The sequence below is a fragment of the Anabrus simplex genome, chromosome 3 (assembly GCF_040414725.1).
Source record: "Anabrus simplex isolate iqAnaSimp1 chromosome 3, ASM4041472v1, whole genome shotgun sequence".
Taxonomy (NCBI): Eukaryota; Metazoa; Arthropoda; class Insecta; order Orthoptera; family Tettigoniidae; genus Anabrus; species Anabrus simplex.
Genome location: NC_090267.1, coordinates 218,459,037 through 218,475,044, shown reverse-complemented (window position 1 = coordinate 218,475,044; position 16,008 = coordinate 218,459,037). Strand labels below are relative to the sequence as shown.

General features: G+C 38.9%; 1 protein-coding gene across 1 annotated transcript in view; it reads left to right on the top strand.

Moving 5' to 3' along the window:
• The window catches only part of hay (ATP-dependent DNA helicase hay), a 186,450-nt gene that overhangs the window by 69,906 nt on the left and 100,536 nt on the right, over positions 1-16,008 (top strand). The window contains exon 8 of the mRNA XM_067142877.2: positions 6,463-6,560. Coding sequence (XP_066998978.2) covers positions 6,463-6,560 — 98 coding nt within the window. The remainder of the gene's footprint in view (positions 1-6,462; positions 6,561-16,008) is intronic.

The following is a 16,008-nucleotide window of genomic DNA, read 5'->3' as shown; positions in this document are numbered from 1 at the left end:
GTGTTTACTAACCATTAACTTAAAATTGGCATCATATTATCGAAGAGAACCCGTTGAAAATTTACCGGCATTACCTTTTCCACGTATCTTTACAATACGACTATCCATCACAAAAATATTCCTGCTGTCTATAAAACTTAATTTTACTAAGCGTCAAATACAATAGACGCGTTATAACTCTGACACTGAGTAGCCATGGCCTTTCTAAGAATTCGAAGGGTCGCATGTTTTGATGCCATTCTGCAGATTTGAGAAACGTTTTTGTAGAGGCTAATAGAACGCAATTATCTGTTCACTATTTCCTGAGATCCAGTGACGTTACACACAGGCACTGTACAACCGGTTGTCTCAGCTAGCGATGTATAGTAAAGAGGCGGTCGTTTATTGTCAACGAGTTTTGTGTGTGCATGCACGTGTGAAAAGAAACAGCGTGGTTACTGCGGTAGTTGCCAGTGGTATCCATTAACTTACTGTTGCTGCGAATGCAAGACAATCCTTGAGTTTTCACATGAAATACTGAGAAAAAAAGTCTTGGATTCGGAGAAATATGGTAGGCCTATCACTCCAGAGGTTTCTGTCTCAAACACTTCAGCTTTCTTCTTCAAACAGCGTCACCTAACCTAACCGTATATGTATCATAAAAACATATTTGAAACGCATGTAAAGAAATCCTCCTCGCGAAAAATTTACATGTAAATAGGCTTTCCGAAATTTAACTATATGCAAGAAGATATGAAATATCCTTTGAAATCAGTGATGTACTCTGCCATATCTTGAGGTGTATCACATTCTTACTTAATTTCTGTATACAACATTAAAATTAAGATATCGTTTACTTCAGTCTTTATTTTTAACGAGTTAACAACTGCTATCTGCCACGTTATTTATGTATATATTACGAAAACGTGTTATCCTCTTTCATTTCGAATTTTCTTTAGAGAACAGCAGTCGACGGGTATTACTAATCAACTCCAACATCGCCTTTGAATGTCGATGAGAGAGCTCACAAATGCACAAAGTGAGAAAACTATACCGTACCAAAGATGATCGATTGCATTTTGTTGCAAACGTTTCAGTTTTCTTATTCAAACAGTGTCAACTATCCTAACTTAACCGTACTATACATATGATGAAAACCCACTTCAAGCGCCAGTAGAGAAATGATAACCTTCTCGCTATAAATTTTTATAATAGCCTTTCCGTAATTTAACCAGATGCGAGAAAATGTAACTAACCTCTGAAATCAATTAAGCACTTTGCCATATCTCGAGGTGTATCCCATTCTTACTTAATTGCAGTATTTAGCCTCAAAATTAAGCGGTCGTTTAGTCAGCCTTAATTTTTAACGAGTTATCAACCGGTATCGGACACGTTATTTACGCATTTATTACAAAAATATGTTCTCTTTCATTTCGAATATTCTTTACGGAACAGTAGTCGACGGGTATTACTAATCGACTCCGACATCTCCTTCGAATGTCGACGAGAGAACTCGCTAGTGCACATAGCGAGGAAACAATGCCGAAGGTAATCGATTGCATGCAATATCATCGCTGGCGTGCATAAATATCGGTAATGGAAAAAAACGTGTGCGTGCTTAATTGCTCGTAATAACGAATGCCTCAGTGATAGGGCTCTCGCTGTAACCGAAGGACGATACACAGTTTAATATAGGAATTTTGAAGGGACAGAAAAAGGCTGTCGCTATAACGGAGTTCTCGTTATATGACGTACTCGCTGTAACGGACTTCTACTGTACTAATATTACATTTACTCTTGTTGGTGAATTTGATGAGATGAGGAAGTTGTGGGATTGTTGTGTACTCATTAAGACTACTACGGTCAAGCAGAGTAGAAAACTCTTGGAAGCCACAATGTTTGGGCCGGTGCCTGTTAAGATTGAAAAGCACAAGTCCTTAAAATCTTGGAAAGGAGTTATTCTTCATAGGCACTTCATCAAAACTTTGGATGATGACCTTATCCGGAGTTTTGGTCATAGAGGAGTTTCTGACGTTAAACATCTGAAGAGGCATGTTGGTGACACACTGTATGACATGGCGTTTTTCATGTTATTTTCGACTTACGAAAACTGCCAAAAGGTGTAGAGCAGGGGTTGCCAACCTGGGGGGTACGCCCCCCTAAGGGGGCGTGGGGCTGTATGAGGGGGAGGGGGGCGTGAAGTGATTTCAAATTAATTTTTTTAAACTTGAATATTACAATTTTGTGTAATAAACATTGTTTGAATCTCTCCAAGTGGTTGTCGTGCCAAGTCAGTCGTTCAAAAGCACTGGTAATTGCCAACTGTCGGCACAAACCTCTGTGGAGCTGCGAGGTTGGAGGTGAAATAAGAAATTTGCTGTGTTGTGAGGAGCAAAATGAAGCCTGAGAGCAGGTGCGGGACCAAGACCACTCAACGCACGTTTAATTGCACACTTTGTGGAACTACTTGCGTGAAAGTAAACTATGAGCATACGCAACATGTTTAAACTCATCAGCGATGTAGTAGTTGCTTTCATTTTCCAGTATTATTGTTGCATTATTTTCTCATAAACAAAATATATTACATGAAGGAGGTACTTGTATAAATGTCGGTATTATATCAAATTGATCTAGTAGAGAGAACAACAGGGGGATAAGGCAATAATAGTAGGGTAAATTATAATAAATTTATTTAATATAACATGTTAGGCCTACTGGTATTTTGGGCTACAACTAATTAATGTTTAACAATAGCAATTAATGAAACAGTGATATTTTCTCACCAAAGATCCTAACTGGCAGTAAGTTATTACAGTCAGTAATCGACATTAACTCTGAAGAACAAAGAATATCGGAGTTTCAGAAACAATAAATGAAGTGGAAGTTCCTCCTTCCCTCTCACTCTATGGCATATAGATTGTGGGTAGCTCATCCTTGAATGCTCTGTTCCCACCCCTACATAATCTTATTCTTACCTTGGAGTCAAATTGGCGAGAGCTACATAGTACAACTGTCCCATCAGAGGTGGCACAATAATGGCCATGACAACACATCGCCGATTGACCATCAGTGGCCAGGCCCTTCAACTGTTGATTCTATGCCTCGTATACTTTCGCAATGGACGTGTCTGTTAAGTTGTTTCTTGTGAGTGTTGTGTATGCTTCACTGTAACAGTGCGACCGTGTGAATTGTGTTATTTAATATTGTGACTTTAAAAAAAATTGATAACGATGTCCAAGCAGAGACTGTACAATGATGACTACATTAAATATGGCTTTACAGTAATTGAACGGAATGGAATACAACGGCCTGAATGCGTAATCTGCCACTGTGTTCTGAGTAACGATGCGATGAGGCATGTGCGTTTGGAGGCTTCTTCGTGATGGCATGTCTGGACAGGTTCTTCATGCTAACTCAGTATCAAATTTGTTCCCAATCACTCGTGGATTGAAACAAGGCTGTGTGCTTGCTCCTACACTCTTTGCATGGTACATGGCTGCCATGCTGCATGAATCATCTGCAGACAACTTAGGCATGGAGATTAAATTTCGTTTTTATGGAGGCCTTTTTAATCTGGCAAGACTTCGCTCACAAAGACTACCCTGGTTACCCGGGTGACAGAACTGCATTATACAGATGACGCCGCATCTCCTGCTCTAACACCTGCAGAACTATAACAGTCAGTCAACTGCTTTAAAACTGCACATGATCGCTTAGGTCTTGCCATTAATGCGAAAAAAACGAAGGAACTTGCACAACCTGCCCCAGGATTAACCCTTCCTGAGTTCAGTATCTCCATCTTAGACACAACACTGGGATAGGTTGATCATTTTTCATATCTTGGAAGCGTCTTGTCTAAACGGTGTATCTGCGAACAAGACGTTGATAAAAGAATTGGGGCTGCTCGTGCAGCATTCGGATGGTTAATGCACAGAGTCTTCATGAATAACGATCTAAAGCTGCATACCAAACTCATGGTGAACAAAGCTGTTGTCATTTCCACTCTGCTGTATGGCTGTGAAACTTGGACACTCTATCGCTGTGATGTCAATAAACGTAAGTGCTTCCACCAAAAAAAAAAAAAAAAAAAAAGAGATTCATCTTGAATATTAAGTGGGAGGACTATGTGACCAACACAGCAGTTCTCAACAAAGCGCAGCTAAGTAGCATTGAGGCAACAATCATCGCTCATCAATTGAGATGGTTAAGCCATGTTCACCGCATGGGTGGTACCAGGCTCCCCTGCCAAATTCTTTATGGTGAACTTTGCTCCAGCAGTAGACCTTATGAAGCCCCTCTCTTAAGCGTTTTAAGGACCGGCTGAAACACATCATGAAGACAACTGGTATAGATGTACAGACATGGGAAGATTGTGCTGTGGACCGTTCGCTGTGGTGGAACACTACATCCACCACTGTCAACTTATTTGAAAGAGAATGCTGCAGATATCAAGAGGCCAAGCGACAAGCAAGAAAACTTCGTCAATTACAACCCCGCCCTCCTCCATCCATTCAGTGAGATTTGTGTGGGTGTATGTTTTATGCCAGGATTGGTCTGTTTAGTCATCACAAACACATCCATAAACTGAGTTGAACTGGTCAATGTATGCAGGAAGAAGTTATATATACTCGGATCGAGTTACAGCCGACGAAATATCAAGCATCAGTAGAGAAGTAATAACCTTCTAACTATAAATTTAGATGGGAATAGCCTACAGAAATTTAACCAGACACGAGAAAATATTATCTTAACGTCAGAAATCAGTGATGCATTCTGCCATATCTTGAGGTGTATCGCATTCTTGCTTAATTTCAGTGTAGAGTATTCAAATTATGCGATTGTTTATTTAGCCTTTATTTCAAATGAGTTAACAACTGCTATTGACCACATTATTTTCATATTTATTACGAAAACGTGTTCTCTTTTATTCGTGATTTTCTTTACGGAACAGCAGTTGACAAGAGTTATTAATCGACTCCGACATCACTTTCGAATGTCGAAGAGAGAGATCTCAAGTGTGCATAGTGAGAAAACTATACCGTACCGAAGATGATCAATCACCTTTTGTGGCAAACGCTTCAGTTTTTAATTCAAACAGTGTAACTTAACCATACTATATGTATCACGAAAACATATTTCAAGTGCTAATAGAGGAATGATAACTTTCTTGCTATAAATTTACATAATAGCCTTTCCGTAATTTAACCAGATGCGAGAAAATATAAAACTAACCTCTGAAATCAGTGATGCACTTTGCCATATTTTGAGATGTATCCCATTCCTACTTAATTGCAGTATTTAGCACTAAAATTAAGTGATCGTTTACTTTAGCTTTTATTTTTAAGAGTAAACAATCGCCATCGGACACAATATTTACACATTTATTATGAAAACATGTTCTCTTTCATTTCCATTTTCCTTTATGGAACAGCGGTCGATGGGTATTACTAATCGACTCCGACATCGCCTTCCAATGTCGACGAGAGAGCTCGCTAGTGGACATAGCAAGGAAAGGATACTGAAGATGATCGATCGCATGCAATATAATCGCTGGGTGCATAAATGTTGATAACAGAAAAAATTGTGCACGCTTAATCACTCGTAATAACGGATGCGTCAGTGATGGGGCTCTCACTGTAACAGAAGGATAATACACAGTTCATTGTAGGAATTTTGAAGGGACAGACAAAAACTGTCCTTATAACGGGGTTCTTGTTATATGCTGTACTCATTATAGTGGACCTCTACTGTATTTTCTAAATTTTATTTAATCATACATTAATTTTGACAGACTGAAGAAGCTGACAGTTCTAGGTCTGTACCATTGATATTTTTTCTTAATGCTGATTTGGTTGATAATACCATTGTAGTTGGTTTGTTATTGAAACTATAAAGTTTCCAGGCAAGTCATTCTTGGTTGCCAGCATTTTGCCCCAGTGCACTAATTAGGGCTTATCAGTTGGTAACTAGCACACCTACCAACTATTGACACAAATAAATTGCAGGAAGCATAATAAGACCAGACATTATTATGAGTAGCCAAGGTCAGTATTTTTTAGCTTAGGCTATAATCTGTGGGTTTGCACAAAACTGAGTGAATAGGTGCTGCTGTACCACCTGGTATAACAAGTGACCACTTTATTTTAGATCACTCTATTAAACATCATGTATCGACTTTCCTAAGAACACTTTCATATCTTAATTGTTTCAATATTTTTTCTATTTATATTACAATATGTATGGGTGTAAATGACAAAAATATAACGGTATGACTAAATTTGTTTTTTGAACAGTGTAGTAAATATTATTTTTGTAGTTTATAAAATGCTTCTGTAATTTATACACCTATTGGATTATGTTCTTTGAAACCAAAATGCTTTTACTGTTTTGTTTTAATGCACAGTTTGCTCTTCTTTGTGTACTCTGCCTTATATGAATGTTAATTATCAGGAATTATTCTTGGTTTAAACAATCGAACATCAGGAGAAGATAGAAGTTCTTCAGAAGCGGTGTATTGAGCTGGAACATCCTCTTCTGGCAGAGTATGACTTCAGAAATGATACTGTCAACCCTGATATCAAGTAAGATTCTGCACAGTTTTGATACCAGGTGATTCTACAAACAATGTCTATCACTTCAAGAGCTGCTAGATCACATTTTAAATCTACTTGTATTTATCTGAAGCAAAGTTTAAATATCAGTGATATGCAATATTCTAAACACTCGTTCATCCACCAAACGACACAGAAGAAAGTTATTTATGTAACTTAAGTTGAAAATTTCCCTATACAGTAAATCACTTGTATGAGCGTGGTGTTACACAAATGCAGAAGTTTTTGAAAATGTGGTGATGACCTTGGCTTTTTTATGAAGTTGTTGAGGTATATAAGTGGAAGCCATATGCCAAACATTGGATAAGGTTCCAAAATAATAGACAGATTTTATTTCTCCAAGGCCAGCTCCACGGTCTACAGGTAGCAAGTCTGCCTCTTACCTGGAGGCAGTGTTGTCAGTTTCTCGGAAAATTTTGAAAGATCTACCGATTTTTAAAAATATTCCAGAAACTAAAATATTGGATGGAAATCTTCCAATTTTTTACATCCTTCTTTCTCGGAAAATTTTGAAAGATCTACTGATTTTTAAAAATATTCCATAAACTAAAATATTGGATGGAAATCTTCCAGTTTTTTACATCCTTCTTTTCAGGCACCCCCCCAGTGGAGGTGAGCTGCATGTACCATTCTATAACAGCCTTACAGCTACTGCTGTCGACCAAAATATTGTGTGCACTTGAGTTTGGAGGTTGTTTATGAAATAACCAATAGACCCACTGAAAATACAGTAATACCATCATTTTCCTTGCTTCATTTCACGTTAGATCATGTAGGTTTCATATTTTGAATTTATATTGTAATATTTTTTTGATCGCAGGTGAAATACGTAAATGATTTCACTTTTTTAAATATCAGTTTGTATTTGTATTGGGTAGAAGGATATGGATGCGTAGCTAGCTTGTGCTGGGAAGACCCTGTGACGTTACTGCGATAGTGCCAGACACCATGCCACGCCACACTGGAAGTCGAGTACTGATTACAGTTGCATGCACAGTGGTATTTGCTTCACCGTATGCTTAAAACGTTCCTCCGGTATTTAATAATTACCTGGAATGACCACTGAAGCAAATGGCGTTATGAGGTAATGAAAAATATTTCCCACCAACTTTTCTCATAAGGAATAGTAAGCTATGTCCTCGTCCCGAGGTGGTGCAGTTCTTTTCAGGCTCACCCCCAATGGAGGTGAGCTGCATGTACCATTCTATAACAGCCCTCCTGCCATTCTTAAATCTCTGGCATTACCGGCAATCGAGCCCAGGTCCCCTAAGGATGGCAGCAAGTAATGCTAACCGTTTTGCTACGGAGGCGGACAGCTTTTCTTTTTTCAGTTTTAAAATTTGCTTTACATCGCACCGACACAGATAGGTCTTATGGCGACGAGGGGGATAGGAAAGAGCTAGGAGCAACCGTGGCCTTAATTAACGTACCCTGCCATTTGCCTGGTGTGAAAATGGGAAACCATGGAAAACTGTCTTCAGGACTACCGACAGTGGTGTTCGAACCCTCTATCTTCCGAATGCAAGCTCACAGCAGCGCAACCTTAACCTCTTAACTGGGGAGTTTCCACTGAGAAATGAACATTCGCAGCGGGGAATATATTTTGACTGAAAAAGAGTTAATTCGTCACGCCCATTATCATGATGTGGGTGATTAGTTACTTTGTCACGCCCATTATGCTTCCGCGAAAGGAACTCTTACCACACATTATGTGCTTCCGCAAATGACGAAGGAAATCGTCCCGCACATTATGCGTGCATACCTTCGCGGAAGACAAGTTATGTAGCCTGGCCGTTTTGACACAAAAATGTCTTGTGATTGTTGGTCATCTGAAAATTTGTATTTTGGAGGTTAGCATCACAAGAGGAGTGACGGAAGTGTTAACTCTTGTAGGCTGTGATGTAAGGTATGGATTGATGGTCGTACAATGTTAGCTAGTAACCGTACTGGCTATGTTTATGGCTGGTGGTCATCTGAAATTAGAACCTGTTATGCTTATGATCATTTGATTTTCGCAAAGGGAAAAGTAGTTTCTTTTGATTTGCATATGTTAGCTCAAAAAATAATTCACTATTTGATTCGACTTCTCACAACTGCTTCAATATTTATTTTACTATCTGACACAAACATAAAAGGAATACGAGGATTACCTTGACTGTGTCAGTGTGAAGTGGCTGCATCACTTATTGTAGGCAAGCTAATATCTTCTCTCTCTTCTTCATTTTCAGTAGAAAGTTCACCGTCACTTTCACCACTTGTCCTATCGTTGCTATCTAAAGAGTTGTCATTTACAGTAATTTGACGTCTGAATCAATAAAATGAAGAATAGTTCCATCATCCAAACAAGCGTGCTTAGCCATTATGTACGGATGAAAATAAAATGAAATATTGGCGCGCACTGTGGCGCAGCAAGGCTGGAACCTACTGACATCTATAAAGCGATCATAGAACTACACTCTATTACAATAAGGGATGAGATAACACGTTCCACCCAGCAGATAACAATTTTTGAAAGCTCGATTAACATCTGTTGGTAGACAAATTAACTCGTCACTCCCATTTAAGAGGTTAATCGCACGGCCAACTTATTCGGTGGTCAGCTTTTCTCGTAAGGACATTGTACCTCCAACGGTAACATTAAAAATTTATTATTTTTGTTTTTATGTTTTTCCATTTTTTAATTTTTAAAGTATTTAGTATTTATGTACCAGCCTGACTTCTCTGCTGCTACCTGGCCTTTCCACCTGCAAAGCACTGAATTCCCATGCTGGGATTTTCTACCCACATTAAATACATATTTTCCATCTTCGTATTAACTAACTTCAGTTTAGTCTCATTCAGTTTGTTGGCGAGAGCATATTCCTATAAGATGCCTCCAAGACCTTCGTTCACTGGATTTGAGCTTCGTATAATTTCTTACCTTAGAGGGCAAGAAGCTAGGTGAAAAGCGGTTTCCTATTCATCAACAAACAGCTGATTGCCATGGAATATCACTTCAGTGTGTCAGATATGCAGTGAAGAAGAATAAAGGAAATTTCTGCAAGGAAAACATTGAAGGTACTCCCACGCCCGTTAAGAAGAAATGACTGTCAGCAGGACGACTGCGCATTGTAATAGATCAGTTCACTATTGGAGTTATCAGGCGTAACATTCACTGCTTTTTTTTTTTTTTTTTTTGGGAGAAGACTTTCCTGACAATTTTAAAATTAAAAGAGAGGCTTCAACATTCAGTGTCTGACTTTCCAGAAATGTCCCTTGAAAAACTTGGGCAAATTGTTCACAGTGTTGGATTTCGCTTTAAGAAACTGAACAAAAAGCCTGTACTTATGGAATCTCTGAATAGACATGATAATTGTGACCAATACCGATGTCACCTGCGGGAGATATACGGGTGGAGGGGAGGTTTTAAAACTCTGTCATGAGTTAGACAGCGTGTCCTAATACTACACATTGGCAGTGAACAAGGATTTCTTTAAGGAGCTGAGCTCTGTTTCATGGGAAAGAAAAGAGCAGGTGATTATCACTAGGAAATGAATTCACTCCATTTGAAGAATGGTTGAGTAAGGTTTTAAGGCTACTCCCTCCAAAATCTGCTGTAGTAATGGACCTTATCACACAACGCTGTACGTAGAAACTAAGAACCCTACCAAGCCATGGTTAAAAGCTGACATTATTGTGTGGATTGAGAAAAGATAGATCCCACTGCCGCCTGATGATGCAATTGATTTCAATTCCTTAGCAAAAGCAGTACTACTCCCATCATGCCAAACCCTACTTCAGAGCACCTCAGAGTAAAATTGAATGAATCACTAAAGAATTAAGAAATGATGTTGAACTTATATATCTGCCAGTAGCTCACTGTGAAATGAATACTATAGAATTGATTTGCCCTTTGTGAAGAAGAAAATTGCAAAAATAAACCTTGCAAATGCTGAAGAGAAGGGACGAAGGATAAATGTGACAAGAGACCTATGCCAAGAAATCTTTCGTTTTGTAATGACTGAGCTCTGGAAAAAAATGTATAAAACATGCCATAGAAATAGAAAAAATATTGTTGGGAAAAAGCCCACCTTCCTGACGTGATTCAAATACAGCTAGTTGTAGTCAGTCTTCAAAGTTCTGATTCAGAAAGCGATTAACATTAATTATAAATTGATGGCGATCTTTATACTGATAAACTATAGGCTAATTCAAATCAGTGTATATATTGTAAATAATAGTATATATATTAAAACTGTCAAAAGAATTAAAAATAACATAAAAAAAGCAAATATAAAAAGTAATAAAAAAGCAGTTTAAAGCTGCCATTGGAGGTGGAAATCCCTCATGAGAAAAGATGATGGGAAATGTTTTTCATGACCTCTTAATGCCATTTGTTTCAATGCTAATCACAAGTAATAAATAACCAATAGATTCAACTCTGAGCGAGGCGTCTGCAGCTGATATAGATGTTGATTCCCATGTCATTCTACCCGCTACAAATACAAACTGATATAAAAAAAGTAAGAATATTTATGTATTTTAAAGTAATTTGATACATAAAGGTTACAACGCGACCAAGAATGCAATTTTGCAAGCAGCCCGAGCCGAGAAAAAGGTACCTTAGAAAACTGATAACTTTTTCCTTGGAAACACAAAATTCAGAAATTTATAAACTATATTTAAAACATCCCAATGTATATTGTATTAAAATCAGGATTCGACCAGAGGACAGCTTTTGGAGAAACGATGTCTTAAAGTTGACGCATGGATGGAACACGCTTAAAAACGGGCACTTTTTGCATTCCACATGCAATAAAAAATATTACAACATAAATTAAAAATTCAATACCTACATGAGCTAATGTGAAATGAAGCGAGGAAAATGGTGTTATTGGATTTTCAGTGGGCCTAGGTGTTATTTAATAAACAACCTCCAAACTCGAGTGCACATAATATTTTGGTCGACAGTAGGCAGAAGTATTTTATACAGCTCCACATCAGTACAATATTATGTGTTTTATATTTTCAACTGCTGTCAGATTTAAGAGAATACAGGGTGTGATGCTGTTATATTACCTTGTGAACGAGTTCTGTAACGTATCACTGGTATGTGTCTTTCTCATAGGAGCCCTCTTAAATGACAGCCAACTGGGCTGGGATATCAGTATATTACTTACTGTGTAATTTGTAGAGGCAATTGAAGATTAAAACCTGCTAAGATTTCAAACTTTGTACGATCTTCCTATGACTGTCAAAGAACCACATCTGTGAGGGCAAGGAGAAAGAGGAAGGGGAGCAGGGCGATGACCTAGATATTAGACCTCTTTAAACAATTGGCATAGTCATCATAAGATAGAGGAAGATCCTCAGATGGATGACAGTGTTATTCTGTTCCATCACTCAGTGTTAATTGTACAATCATTTAATTTTCATTAAAATTATAAAAAATGATATTTTTCTAAACCTCCTCTGAAATTTTGATTAAATTTTCCAAAATTTTCAAGCACTATCTTCTGAAATATGTTTAGATCTGGCAACACTGCCCGGGGGCCGCAGATTTAACTCCTGTTCAGGTCAGGAATTTGTATGAGGTCCACTCAGTCTATGCAAAAACAGTTAATTGAGGAGCTATCTTACAGTTAGATAGTGGCCCGTCTAGAAAGCCAAGAATAACAGTCGACAGTATTTGTCATGCTGACCACGCGTCACCTCGTAACCTGCAGGCCTTTGGTTGAGCAGCAGTCGCTTGGTAGGCCAAGGCCTATCAGGGCTGTAGTCCAGTGGAGTTTTTTCTTAAAGTTGAAAATATTCATAGAATTTTTATGCTCCAGCTTTTATGAGTCAGGGAGAAAGAGTTTTAGAGTTTTTGTGATATGGTTTTTTTCTGTAGAATCACCTTGTATAATTAAATGAAATGTGTTGAAGTATTGCCATTACATGTCAGCCATATTAATGGCATTTGTTTATCCCTTGCTGAATTTAGTATTTATTGATACTGTTGTGAACTAAATAATTTTACCTATCAATTTCATTACCAGTCTTCTTGGGTTCTGTGATTAATTTTACTTAACGTAGTTGAAAGTTATACCCCAAAACAAATACAATAGAGACAATAAGCGACACTTCCAGATTAAGCCTTGCTAAAATGGGAGACAATTTGCAAGATGGCGCTCCTAGTGGCGTGACCTGGAAATTCACGCTAAATTGAAATATCAGTGGAAATTAATATATACATTACCCTAGAAAGAAAGTGTTGCTAAAATATTAACTTCAAAGTTGCTAAAGCAATCCTGGATAAATGAATGAAGAATTATTTAACAGGTTATTATTTAAAGACTGAAATTAGACATACAATCAAGATGCGAAACGGACATGTGGATATAGCTTTCTTTAATTCTTCTTTCTGAGCCCTTCAGTAGCAACTTCATTTTGGTCCTAGATCAAACTGTCATTCTGAGCACTTGATTCTGTCTTTTTTTGCAAAATAAACAACTGTAAGTTTGAACTGTGTGATATAACTTATTATTCCTTCATCCTATTTTGCACATCACTATACAACTCACTCATCTTGTTGCCAAAAGAGACTGAATTCAGCTGCTTATTTTCTTATCTCTGGTCTGGCCTGAAGGAAAGCCAGGGTAGCAGGTATTGGTGGAGATGGTTAATGGCTTTGGACTTTCCATTTGCGGATGTATTTATAGATGCATGGAATCCAGGAAACAGGCTTGTTAAGTGCAAGTGGTGTCCAATTTCTTACCAGATGGTAGAGGAAATTACACAGCATGTGAAAAATGCAAGAATAATAAGATTCAGAATATATGTTCTAAAATTCTCGAGGGTAAAATTACACGTGTTGATGCATTATGTGAGTAAATACAGCAAGTAGGATGAAAACCACTGTGGTTTCAGACCACAGATTGGCTGTCGGGATCAGATTTTTAGTATGCACCAGGTAATTTAAAAATGTTCAGAGAGGAATAGACAGTTATGTTTATATTTTGTAGATCTAGAGAAGGCATTTCACATTACTGAGGGAAAATGCAAAGGCCATCCAATAAATTTCTCTATTTTTTTCTCTCTGCAAACCGCATGTTTTAAAATTAAGTTGGTGCTGTAGAAACGTTCATTGGGGTATGCTGACTGCACTTCACCTTCAACAGCACGTGCTTGCTCCGCATTCGCCAGTATAGCGCCACCTGCCGTGGAGCTTCCACTTGAAAGAGTGTCTGCTTGTGAACTCCGTTCTTTTATTTGCTTTTTCACGGCGAAAAATGAAACAACTATCAATATTTATCGCTATTTAGTGTTTGTGGTGAAGGATGCATGAGCATCCAAATGGTTCGCCGCTGGCGTTCATGGTTCCTGGGAGGACGGCAAAATGTGCATGATGAAGAGCGCAGCGGTGGGCCCGTTACCGCTACAGGCAATGCAGCCACTGCTGCAGTTCAGAATGTGGTGCACGAAGATCAACGAGTCAGCATTGATGAGATAATGAATCCACTGCCTCCTGGTTTGGAAATTGGACGCTTGTCTATTGTGACGATCCTGTCAGATGTCTTGCAGTATCGAAAAGTCTGTGCAAGATAGATCCCACGTTTGCTTACTGATGCTCACAAGCATCAATGGATCGACGTGGCCCGAGCTTTCCTGCTAATGCTTCAAAGAGAGGGAGATCAACTGTTTTCTCGCATTGTCACTGGAGATGAAAGCTGGGTGCATCATTCAACTCCAGAAACAAAACAACAAAGCATGGTATGGAAGAAACCTGACAAATGTGCATCAGAAAAGGTCAGGACCTCAGCCCCTGCGGGCAAAGTTATGGCTACAGGCTTTTGGGACTGCAGTGGTGTTCTACTGGTTGACTACCTGCTCCGACGTACTACGGTCACAGCTGAGAGGTACTGCATGGTCCTTACGAAGCTCAGAGCTGCAATCAAACAAAAACGTCCTGGCCTTCTGTCTCGGAAAATGTTGCTCTTTCATGACAACGTGCGCCCCCATTCAGCTCAGGATTTGCTGCAGAACTTCAAAGGGACCTTTTTCCCCATTCACCTTATTCTCCAGGTCTTGCTCTGAGTGATTTCCATCTCTTTCCACAACTCAGTTGCACCTTGGAGGCAAGTGGTTTGCAACTGATGAAGAAGTGGAAGCAGAGGTGAACCGCTGGCTACAGAGACAACCCAACCTGGTATGACGAAGGTATCAATCAACTGCTGCCAGGATACTTAAAGTGTTTGGACAGAAATGGTGACTATGTGGAGAAGCAGTGTACAAGTTGTAGCATGAAAATAAAATATTTCACAAGTGTAAATAACCCGCTTGTATTTTTTGTAAAATAGGGAAACTTATTTATTGGATAGCCCTTGTATGTTTACAATTGGACCGCAGTGAGAATTGATGGTAGAATGAGTTCTTGGTTCAGTGTCTTTATAGGGGTTGACAAGGCTATAATCTTTCACTTTTGTTGTTCATAGTTTACGTAGAGTTTCTGGTAATACGTTAAAATAAATTGTAAGAAGTTCATAAAATAGTGGACTGTAATTTTAAAATGGTATTTGATGTACAAGAATGCCGGTTGGCATTGATATACAAGAGTACCTTGTGCTTCATGTTGAGGCAGGAGATATTGCATCACATCACATAGCATATGCACCGCATGTGTAAAACTGGGCGTACTAGTCTCATCCAAATATGATATTATAATAATAATAATTTCATGTGGCTATTTGTAGCCGAGTGCAGCCCTTGTAAGGCAGACCCTCCGATGAGGGTGGGCGGCATCTGCCATGTGTAGGTAACTGCGTGTTATTGTGGTGGAAGATAGCGTTATGTGTAGTGTGTGAGTTGCAGTTATGTTGGGGACATCACAAACACCCAGCCCCCGAGCCAGTGGAATTAACCAATGAAGGTTAAAATCCCCAATCCGGCCGAGAATCGAACCTGGGATCCTCTGAACCGAAGGCCAGTACGCTGACCATTCAGCCAACAAGTCGGATCCAAATATGGTGAATGAAAGCAACGCCCAGCACTCCAAGGAGCAACAGTAGGACACATCAAGTCCAAACAATTTACATGAATCATCTACTGAAAGGTATGAAGTGGCAGGGAGAGAGTCAGATGGAAGTGTAGTAAGCATTCTGGCCTATGCCAACAACTTGGTCATAATACAAGACTGTGTTGAAAGCCTATTTTGGAACTTGAAATAGGTGCAGTGGGAAAAAAAAAAAAAAAAAAAAAAAATCCACAGCTTGTTTCCAGTCATTCCACCAGGTCAGGAATGGAATGAATGAAGCCCCCATCTAGCGGCGAGGATAGGAATTGTGCCAGCTGCCAAAGCCTGTCGCACTCCTCTGGGGCAATGATTGATGAATGACATACAAAATGATATTGGAGTGTGTTGCTGGAGTGGTGGTGGTGGTGGTGGTGGTGATTATTG